Raw genomic sequence first — 11472 nt, 5'->3', positions numbered from 1 at the left:
GGGCCAGAGCAGCGAACAGTTTTGACTGGGCTGAGCGGGAACTGTACTTCCTCAGTGGTAGGGAGGCGAGCAGGCCAGAGGTGGATGAACGCAGTGCCCTTGTTTGGGTGTAGGGCCTGATCAAAGCCTGGAGGTACTGAGGTGCCGTTCCCCTCACAGCTCCGTAGGCAAGCACCATGGTCTTGTAGCGGATGCGAGCTTCAACTGGAAGCCAGTGGAGAGAGCGGAGGAGCGGGGTGACGTGAGAGAACTTGGGAAGGTTGAACACCAGACGGGCTGCGGCGTTCACACACACACACACACACACACACACACACACACACACACACACACACACACACACACACTGAAAGAGGAAACATGCGAGAGTTTTACATTTCTCTATTACATTTTCTTCAATTGTCTGTGATAGAATAATAGAACTCACTTATAAATTAAAGTTACAGTACTGTATACTGAATGAGGATTTTTCTTTGAAATGGATGCTGTATGAAAAAGTGTCAAGTTTGTGCATGCATACATGTGTGCTTGCGTGCATGTAATGTATGTGTGTGTTTAATTAAGGTAACCCTATATCATAGAGTTGGACCACACAGGAATCAGTACAGGACTAGTGGCTAATGCCTCTGCCTCACACACTGACTGTATCCCTTTAAACACCACCTGTGCGAGTGTGTGTATTTCAGCAGGCATGACTATGATTTGTGCATGCAGCGTGTGTGTGTGTGTGTGTGTGTGTGTGTGTGTGTGTGTGTGTGTGTGTGTGTGTGTGTGTGTGTGTGTGTGTGTGTGTGTGTGTGTGTGTGTGTGTGTGTGTGTGTGTGTGTGTGTTTTGTCTTTCTGAAACTGATAGTGAATATTATCCAGATCTGTATGTGTGTATTGCTTGTGGTCAGTGGCGACCCATAATTCAGTGGCTTGCCTGTTTTGCATGTTATTTTGTCACATATCAGTTTGCAAACAATGTAAAGAAAAATATACATCATTGAGTTAACAAAGCAGCATACAAACATGGTCTCATTTTTGTTTTCTTGAGTAAGGCAGCTTCAAGATGCAGGTGTTTCAGCCTACCTCAGTGCTTTCTGTTGGAATGGGGAAAGCCAGATTGGCTCAGTGTTTGATGACAAAATTTTCCCACGCAGGACCACCACGCCATCTTCCCGTTCAAGAGAGCACAGCACAACAAGGTGAGTCCAAAAATGTCTTGTATGCTGCTTTATAAATGGTGTAAATGGAGATATGTAAACTGTAGCTAAGAAAGTAATACTAAAGTAATAAGTGTATGTTGTGTAGTAAGCTGTTAGTAGCCCATGTGCCTCACCCTGATAATTGGGTCTATTTTCACCTCTTAATTTCACCTACTGTTCTGACTTGGTGGTGCACATGTAGCCTATAACCTGTTATCGAGAAATGTAATCATCGAATATTGTCAGAGCTTTCATTGTCTGCTTATATGCTCCCTTTATTTATAGTATCCTACGGTTCTGACTTGGTGTACAGGGAGAACACTGTAAGAACGGCAGATGTTCTGAATTCTGTCGCTATACATTTCAAAAGTGCTGAACAAGTAGTTATATTGACTAGCTCGCTCATTAATATCTTAATCAAAATGACAGATTTCCTCTTATCCGCTTGTCGTCCCCTTATGCCATAGTATGTACATCTCAATTGTCAGTAGAAACCACATTTGTTTAAGCAAGTCAGCCATATCAGCTATGTTTTTTTTTTAAGTCAGTAAATGAGGCTGAATGAACTGTTTCGCTGACAGACAAGGCTCTGCTGATAGCCAGGTGTAGCAGTGGTATAGCTCAAATAATGCATTGTTTAGTGTTGTGCTAAAATCTCCACTGTGTGTGGTTGATAGATTTTATTTTGTTTTTCTGCCAGAACTCAGTGTCTGTATAATGCCGTGACCTCATTCAGGGCGGGAACCACCCACGGGTAATCCCCCGACTCACACTTTGGTTTGTGTGTGTGAGTGTGTGTGTGTGTTCCAGCAAATATTGAGATGATTAAATAATGATTTGATCTGGATAGTTATGACCACTATGCAGCACCTTCACTCTTAAACATTTCTGTTTTGCGAAGGGCTATGATTGACCTGCTCTTTCTGATAGTTTCAGAAAGAACAGAGTGAGAGATGCTCCATTTTGTTATTGAACAGAAATTAATCAGGCCAGAGTACAGGAAGCGCTGGCGTCACACTTTATGATGCTAATACCTTCCAGGTTAGAGCTCCCGTTTCCTCATACAAACCTCCTGTTATTACAACACTGGATGAGCAGTAGTGTGTGTCAAGTGAAATGGTGTAAAGTACTTAAGTAAAAATACTTTAAAGTTCTACTTAAGTAGTGTTTTTGAGTATCTGTACTTTACCATTTATATTTTTGACAACTTTTACTTTTACTTCATTACATTCCTAAAGAAAATAATGTACTTTTTACTCCATACATTCTCCCTGACACCCAAAAAGTACTCGTTACGTTTTCGATTCTTAGCAGGACAGAAAATGGTCCAATTCACACACATATCAAGAGAACATCCCTGGTCATCCCTACTGCCTCTGATTTGTCAGACTCACTAAACACAAATGCTTTGTTTTTAAATTATGTTTGAGTGTTGGAGTGTGACCTTGGCTATCCATAAATTAAATTAAATTGTAAGGTTCTGCTTTTCTTTTCTTAGTCAACTTTGTGTTCTTGAACGTAGCCCCGTTTCTTTGTGTTCTTGAACGTAGCCCCGTTTCTTTGTGTTCTTGAACGTAGCCCCGTTTCTTTGTGTTCTTGAACGTAGCCCCGTTTCTTTGTGTTCTTGAACGTAGCCCCGTTTCTTTGTGTTCTTGAACGTAGCCCTGTTTCTTTGTGTTCTTGAACGTAGCCCTGTTTCTTTGTGTTCTTGAACGTAGCCCCGTTTCTTTGTGTTCTTGAACGTAGCCCCGTTTCTTTGTGTTCTTGAACGTAGCCCTGTTTCTTTGTGTTCTTGAACGTAGCCCTGTTTCTTTGTGTTCTTGAACGTAGCCCTGTTTCTTTGTGTTCTTGAACGTAGCCCTGTTTCTTTGTGTTCTTGAACGTAGCCCTGTTTCTTTGTGTTCTTGAACGTAGCCCCGTTTCTTTGTGTTCTTGAACGTAGCCCCGTTTCTTTGTGTTCTTGAACGTAGCCCTGTTTCTTTGTGTTCTTGAACGTAGCCCTGTTTCTTTGTGTTCTTGAACGTAGCCCTGTTTCTTTGTGTTCTTGAACGTAGCCCTGTTTCTTTGTGTTCTTGAACGTAGCCCTGTTTCTTTGTGTTCTTGAACGTAGCCCCGTTTCTTTGTGTTCTTGAACGTAGCCCTGTTTCTTTGTGTTCTTGAACGTAGCCCTGTTTCTTTGTGTTCTTGAACGTAGCCCTGTTTCTTTGTGTTCTTGAACGTAGCCCCGTTTCTTTGTGTTCTTGAACGTAGCCCTGTTTCTTTGTGTTCTTGAACGTAGCCCTGTTTCTTTGTGTTCTTGAACGTGCCCTGTTTCTTTGTGTTCTTGAACGTAGCCCCGTTTCTTTGTGTTCTTGAACGTAGCCCCGTTTCTTTGTGTTCTTGAACGTTGTTTCTTTGTGTTCTTGAACGTAGCCCTGTTTCTTTGTGTTCTTGAACGTAGCCCTGTTTCTTTGTGTTCTTGAACGTAGCCCCGTTTCTTTGTGTTCTTGAACGTAGCCCCGTTTCTTTGTGTTCTTGAACGTAGCCCTGTTTCTTTGTGTTCTTGATGGTAGCCCCGTTTCTTTGTGTTCTTGAACGTAGCCCTGTTTCTTTGTGTTCTTGAACGTAGCCCTGTTTCTTTGTGTTCTTGAACGTAGCCCTGTTTCTTTGTGTTCTTGAACGTAGCCCTGTTTCTTTGTGTTCTTGAACGTAGCCCTGTTTCTTTGTGTTCTTGAACGTAGCCCTGTTTCTTTGTGTTCTTGAACGTGGCCCTGTTTCTTTGTGTTCTTGAACGTAGACCCGTTTCTTTGTGTTCTTGAACGTAGCCCTGTTTCTTTGTGTTCTTGAACGTAGCCCTGTTTCTTTGTGTTCTTGAACGTAGCCCTGTTTCTTTGTGTTCTTGAACGTGGCCCTGTTTCTTTGTGTTCTTGAACGTTGCCCTGTTTCTTTGTATTCTTGAACGTAGCCCTGTTTCTTTGTGTTCTTGAACATAGCCCTGTTTCTTTGTGTTCTTGAACATAGCCCTGTCTTTCATTTTTGTTCATTAATTTCACCTGTGTTAGTTACTCACCTGGTCTCATCAGCTCCCTTTTTAGTTCAGTTCTCTTTGTTTGTATGGTTGTGAGGTATTGTTTTTGACTGCCTACCTGTGTTTCACCATTACCTGTGACCACGATTCCTGCCTTCTGCGAAGGCTTAATAATATTATATTATATTATTAATAAACATCTGCCGCACTCTGCGTGTGAATCTACACCTTTTTCTCCCTGAGTATTCATTACAAAAACAAGAAAAGTGTGCTGTCTGGTTTGCTTATAATAAGGAATTTAAAATTATTCATACTTTTACTTTTGATATATAAGTATATTTTCGCAATTACATTTACTTATGATACTTAAGTATATTTCAAACAAAATACTTTTAGACTTTTACTCAAGTAGTATATTTCTGGGTGACATTCACTTTTACTTGAGTCATTTTCTATTAAGGTATCTTTACTTTTACTCAATACTGTATGAGAATAAAGTACTTTTTCCACCAACGGTTGTGGGTTTGTGTGTGTGCATTCCTCAGTACCTGTGTGTCTGTACTGTGGATATGTGTGAGGGAAGGAGCTCGTTCAATTTTAAATCCCTGGGAAAAGTGGGAGAGTCTCACACTGCCGGACATGAGGGTCAGATTGGACAGGAATAGTATTCCCTCCCTAATTCCTCCCTCCCTCACTCCATCTCCCCCTCCTTGCTATATCCAGAACTGTCTTGTGCTGATTCTGGGTCAGAGAAGAAACACACCAGGGTGTAATGAGGAGAGGACTGGTTGCTTTGAGTCAAGCGGTTTGAAAGACATCATCAAGATACTGTACACTCAAACTGAGAGTTGGGGAGAGATTGTATCACTTTTTGTAAATGCATCCATGTACCTTATCGACTGTGTAACTAGCCATATTGAAACACACACAGATGTACATTGTAGTAGTAAAATAGGGCTGAGCTGGGGTGTGGACAGAAAGTTAGGGTTAGGGCTGAGGTGGGGTGTGGACAGGAAGTTAGGGTTAGGGTTGAGCTGGGGTGTGGACAGGAAGTTAGGGTTAGGGCTGAACTGGGGTGTGGACAGGAAGTTAGGGTTAGGGCTGAGCTGGGGTGTGGACAGAAAGTTAGGGTTAGGGCTGAGGTGGGGTGTGGACAGGAAGTTAGGGTTAGGGCTGAACTGGTGTGTGGACAGGAAGTTAGGGTTAGGGTTGAGCTGGGGTGTGGACAGGAAGTTAGGGTTAGGGCTGAGCTGGGGTGTGGACAGGAAGTTAGGGTTAGGGTTGAGCTGGGGTGTGGACAGAAAGTTAGGGTTAGGGCTGAGCTGGGGTGTGGACAGGAAGTTAGGGTTAGGGCTGAGCTGGGGTGTGGACAGGAAGTTAGGGTTAGGGCTGAGCTGGGGTGTGGACAGGAAGTTAGGGTTAGGGTTGAGCTGGGGTGTGGACAGAAAGTTAGGGTTAGGGCTGAGCTGGGGTGTGGACAGGAAGTTAGGGTTAGGGTTGAGCTGGGGTGTGGACAGGAAGTTAGGGTTAGGGCTGAGCTGGGGTGTGGACAGGAAGTTAGGGTTAGGGTTGAGCTGGGGTGTGGACAGAAAGTTAGGGTTAGGGCTGAGCTGGGGTGTGGACAGGAAGTTAGGGTTAGGGCTGAGCTGGGGTGTGGACAGGAAGTTAGGGTTAGGGCTGAGCTGGGGTGTGGACAGGAAGTTAGGGTTAGGCTCAGCTGGGGTGTGGACAGGAAGTTAGGGTTAGGGCTGAGCTGGGGTGTGGACAGGAAGTTAGGGTTAGGGTTGAGCTGGGGTGTGGACAGGAAGTTAGGGTTAGGGTTGAGCTGGGGTGTGGACAGAAAGTTAGGGTTAGGGCTGAGCTGGGGTGTGGACAGGAAGTTAGGGTTAGGGCTGAGCTGGGGTGTGGACAGGAAGTTAGGGTTAGGGCTGAGCTGGGGTGTGGACAGGAAGTTAGGGTTAGGGTTGAGCTGGGGTGTGGACAGAAAGTTAGGGTTAGGGCTGAGCTGGGGTGTGGACAGGAAGTTAGGGTTAGGGCTGAGCTGGGGTGTGGACAGGAAGTTAGGGTTAGGGCTGAGCTGGGGTGTGGACAGGAAGTTAGGGTTAGGGCTCAGCTGGGGTGTGGACAGGAAGTTAGGGTTAGGGCTGAGCTGGGGTGTGGACAGGAAGTTAGGGTTAGGGTTGAGCTGGGGTGTGGACAGGAAGTTAGGGTTAGGGCTGAGCTGGGGTGTGGACAGGAAGTTAGGGTTAGGGCTGAGCTGGGGTGTGGACAGGAAGTTAGGGTTAGGGCTGAGCTGGGGTGTGGACAGGAAGTTAGGGTTAGGGCTAGCTATATCTACATCCCTGAGAGAAATTTTGTTTTTGACATTGTTGACTCATTTTGGGTCGATTCTAAGAGTTTCTGTCTTCTTTGTAGCTAACCTCCCACGTTTCCTGTGCATATCATACACACTTGTCAAGTCAGCTGCTACTGCTTACTGTGTGTGTGTGCGTGCGTGTATGCGCGTTTGTGTGTGTGCCAGATCCTGTAACAGATACACATATACCGCCCGAAAGTCATCATGTGATACCTTATTGTAGCATGGTCTCATCAAGACAAAGCTTTGTGCAATACTGGTTTGATTATGCTGAGGGTGGTGGTTTGTACCACGATTTAGTCAACTGCATGTACACACAACATTCATCTAGGGACAGAGGACTCGTCCACTTAAGAGATAGCGAAGAAAAGCCCATTGGAAACAATATACATACACACACAAGCTGCTTCAGCTATGGCAGGTGTGTTCAGGTGTACTCCTATCCTCACTGTGTAGCTGAAGAGGCATGACGTTGGTTGTTAAGTTACTGTATCTCAACCTGGCCCAGTTGAGCGATGGGAACAGGAAGATCTCCAGGTCATCTCTGAAGACTTTGTGGAGTCACATTTACCATAAGTACTTCCATTATATCTGAGAGAGGTTTTGGTTGGCAGTAACACAACCCTGCGCCATGTGAAAGTACCACTCTGTTCTATGTTCTGATCATTTATAAGAAGGGGATGGCATCGCTATTGTCCGGTAAATAATGAATGGAAGTGTTTTTTTTTATCACCTTTGTGTCCTATTGTTACAAACACTGGCTTCTGTGTTGTTCTATTTTGGGTCAACTGACAAAGACATATTCGCAAGTACCCTTAGAAAGTACAGCATCATAGAAAGACAAAGGCAAAGCTTCTTCAACCATGTATCGTGTTGAACAACGATTTATTAAACACAGCCCTGGATAGATGACCCAAACATCACAATACTAATTCAATCAGGGAAACATCTGAAGAATACAAAGTGAAAAGTCAAACATCTCAGCGAAACCAGAGGTAACACAGAACAATATATTATCTAATAGGACACACCAAGGGAGACGGTCTATTGTTGTCCATCATACAGATGACAAACCCTTGTAATGGATAGCCAACATGTTATTGTGATTAGCCTTTATACAGAGAAACAGAAAACAGGACAGATGTTTCCATAACAACACAATGAGCTTGTTAAAAGCCAAATGGATATAAAGATGCTGACTCACCCTAGTGACCTACAACTCATTTGTAAAAAACATCCTAAATCAATGTCAGACACAATTTGTAATTTGTAATTTGTGCTGAAGAAATTAAGTCGTTTCACTCTATTATTATTACTAAGATATTACCTTTCACAATAGTATCATTACTTGATCCATAGATATTGTCAAGTTTCACAATATTATCATTTTTACGGAATCAAGTTTCACAATTGTACTATTACTTTCAAGGTTCAGAATATTATTAGTACTAGATGAAGATATGAGGAAGATTCAGCACTAAAAGTTAATACACAAGGGTTGTCATTAGACTAACACACATGCCTGTTGGTAGTCTCCGCAACACTAGATAAGTAAGTCATAGGCCTGTTGATAGTCTCCGTTACACTGAATGACGATGTCCTCCAGAAAGGGTCTCTCACAGAACGGGAAGCTATTCTGAAGCTTCATCACAACCCACTCAAAGTCTGGATCTGGAGGAGAGAAAAACAGAGTTCAGTGTTACATTTGACATTTATGCACATGTATGATTTTTCCAGTCATATTAGGTAACAAAGAAATCCTTTGTTGCAGTCTCTTGACAAGCCTGGGAAAGCAAGACAACTGCTCTGATGGAGTTCTATACCACACACAGTGTGAATACAGATGCAGGATCTTAATTTCAAATGTATATTGTCCCAGCAAAATGTGTGTGTGTTGTAATGTGGGTTTTCAGTGAATTTATGTAAATCACGAAGCGCATCTGCATTTCCAGTTGGAACATTTTCAGCAAAAAAAGAGTGATCAATTTAAGATCCTAAATCTGTATCTAAACGCTGGGGTATGGAGACAGAGGTACCATATCCTGACCTATCAAACCCTAAATGAAAGCTGTATATTTCTTCTGTGTGCAACAGATGCCGTCGAATTTAGACTTGACTTTAGACCACTTTATGAGTTATGAAACGTTTTGATTTTGGATGAATGTTCCTTGTAATGAGAAACGATGACAGAGCTCTGCTTTGTATTCTAAACACCAAATCCTCATCCAATCCCACACACATACATGTGCGCACACGCACACGCACGCGCACGCACGCGCACGCGCACACGCACACGCACACACACACACACACACACACACACACACACACACACACACACACACAGTCAGACAAGAAATAAAGATGACAGTCTCATCCCAGACCAAGCCCGTTCACTGCAGTCTGAGAGGACACTCCCATGATGCTCTCTGCTGGGTCATCTGGTTCAGCCAGGAAGGACAGATGACCGGAGAAGAGAGAGGGGGTGGAGAGAAAGAAAAATAAGAAACACTGATCTTCCACCACAGTCATTCTGATCCAACCTGGTCATCCAACTAACCACAATATAACAGTCCCTGATCACATACACACACACACACACACACACACACACACACACACACACACACACACACACACACACACACACACACACACACACACACACACACACACACACACACACACACACACACACACACACACACACACACACACACACTGAGCAGGGCAGTGTGAGGAGGCTGGAGAGAGAGGTCATCAGCCAGCCAGGAGGAGATTAGGAGTGTTATGGTGGTGAAGGACTAGCATCCTCTTTATATCCTAATCACCACGGCCATTTAGCCGACAGATGCTTTTCTCCAAAACTATTTCCAGTTGCCAACTGGACTCTGTACATTACACCCTAATGAGGGTGGTTACTGAACATGGCCATTTAAAACAGCTATCGGATCCAAGTTGACGGGTGTCTCCAGGATCAACCCACAACACTGGCAACGAACCCAAAACCCTGGCATCGAACCCACAACCCTGGCATCGAACCCACAACCCTGGCATCGAAACCCACAACCCTGGCAACGAACCAAACACCCTGGCATCGAACCCACAACCCTGGCATCGAACCCACAACCCTGGCATCGAACCCACAACCCTGGCAACAAACCCAAAACCCTGGCATCGAACCCACAACCCTGGCACCGAACTCAAAACCCTGGCATCGAACCCACAACCCTGGCATCGAACCCACAACCCTGGCATCGAACCCACAACCCTGGCAATGAACCCAAAACCCTGGCATCGAACCCACAACCCTGGCATCGAACCCACAACCCTGGCATCGAACCCACAACCCTGGCATCGAACCCACAACCCTGGCATCGAACCCACAACCCTGGCAACGAACCCAACACCCTGGCATCGAACCCACAACCCTGGCATCGAACCCACAACCCTGGCATCGAACCCACAACCCAGGCAACAAACCCAAAACCCTGGCATCGAACCCACAACCCTGTCATCGAACCCAAAACCCTGGCATCGAACCCACAACCCTGGCATCGAACCCACAACCCTGGCAACGAACCCAAAACCCTGGCATTGAACGCACAACCCTGGCATCGAACCCACAACCCTGGCAACGAACCCAAAACCCTGGCATCGAACCCACAACCTTGGCAGCGAACCCACAACCTCAGGATTGAACCTATAACCCTTTCATCAAACCCCCAACCCCGGCATGGAACCAAGAAGTCTGGCATCAAACCCACAAGCCTGCTGCTAACTGGTTAGAAAGGATGAATGGCGTTGGTTTGTCAGGGATGATGGCTGAGATAGTTTGGCCAGGCAAAGCTCTGCACTGACAGGCAGAAAACTATGTGTACTGTGATGACAGCTGGGTTCGAACCCAGGTCTCCTGCGAAACCCACTGAGCAAAGCCTAGGCATTGCCTTGGATAACTAATGCAAGTTTTCATGGGTGCAATGTGACCTTGAGAGCAAAAGTATTTTACAGATGTGATGACAAGTAGCAGTAGTTCCTGAAGTGAACTGGTTCTGAAGTGAACTGTTCCTGACGTGAACTGGTCCTGAAGTGAACTGGTCCTGAAGTGAACTGTTCCTGAAGTGAACTGGTCCTGAAGTGAACTGGTCCTGAAGTGAACTGGTCCTGAAGTGAACTGGTCCTGAAGTAAACTGTTCCTGGTCCTGAAGTGAACTGGTCCTGAAGTGAACTGGTCCTGAAGTGAACTGGTCCTGAAGTGAACTGGTCCTGAAGTGAACTGTTTCTGAAGTGAACTGGTCCTGAAGTGAACTGTTCCTAAAGTGAACTGTTCCTGAAGTGAACTGGTCCTGGAGTGAACTGTTCCTAAATTGAACTGTTCCTGAAGTGAACTGGTCCTGAAGTGAACTGTTCCTGAAGTGAACTGTTCCTGAAGTGAACTGTTCCTGACGTGAACTGGTCCTGAAGTGAACTGTTCCCGAAGTGAACTGTTCCTAAAGTGAACTGTTCCTGAAGTGAACTGGTCCTGAAGTGAACTGTTCCTGGCGTGAACTGGTCCTGAAGTGAACTGGTCCTGAAGTGAACTGTTCCTAAAGTGAACTGTTCCTGAAGTGAACTGGTCCTGAAGTGAACTGTTCCTGGACGTGAACTGGTCCTGAAGTGAACTGTTCCTGAAGTGAACTGGTCCTGAAGTGAACTGTTCCTGAAGTGAACTGGTCCTGAAGTGAACTGTTCCTGAAGTGAACTGGTCCTGAAATGAACTGGTCCTGAAGTGAACTGGTCCTGAAGTGAATCCAACAGAAATAAACTCAAGCATCAGATGCCATCAGCTACAGAAGCCCAGGAACGTGGGAAGGGAATCAAAGTGTACCTTTGTTATGAGGAAACTCTAGTCAACAGATCATCTGCTCCTGTCCTGCTGCTGC

The 11472-nt window shown here is 45.0% G+C and overlaps 1 protein-coding gene across 1 annotated transcript in view; it reads right to left on the bottom strand.

The window, feature by feature from the left end:
• Window positions 1–7415: 7415 nt before the first annotated feature.
• The window catches only part of epsti1 (epithelial stromal interaction 1), a 13231-nt gene continuing 9174 nt past the window's right edge, over window positions 7416–11472 (bottom strand). Inside the window, exon 11 of the mRNA XM_052493474.1 lies at window positions 7416–8221. Coding sequence (XP_052349434.1) covers window positions 8094–8221 — 128 coding nt within the window. The 3' untranslated portion in view covers window positions 7416–8093. The remainder of the gene's footprint in view (window positions 8222–11472) is intronic.

This window comes from Oncorhynchus keta, chromosome 34, assembly GCF_023373465.1.
Source record: "Oncorhynchus keta strain PuntledgeMale-10-30-2019 chromosome 34, Oket_V2, whole genome shotgun sequence".
Lineage (NCBI taxonomy): Eukaryota > Metazoa > Chordata > Actinopteri > Salmoniformes > Salmonidae > Oncorhynchus > Oncorhynchus keta.
This window is presented reverse-complemented; position numbering and strand designations above follow the sequence as displayed.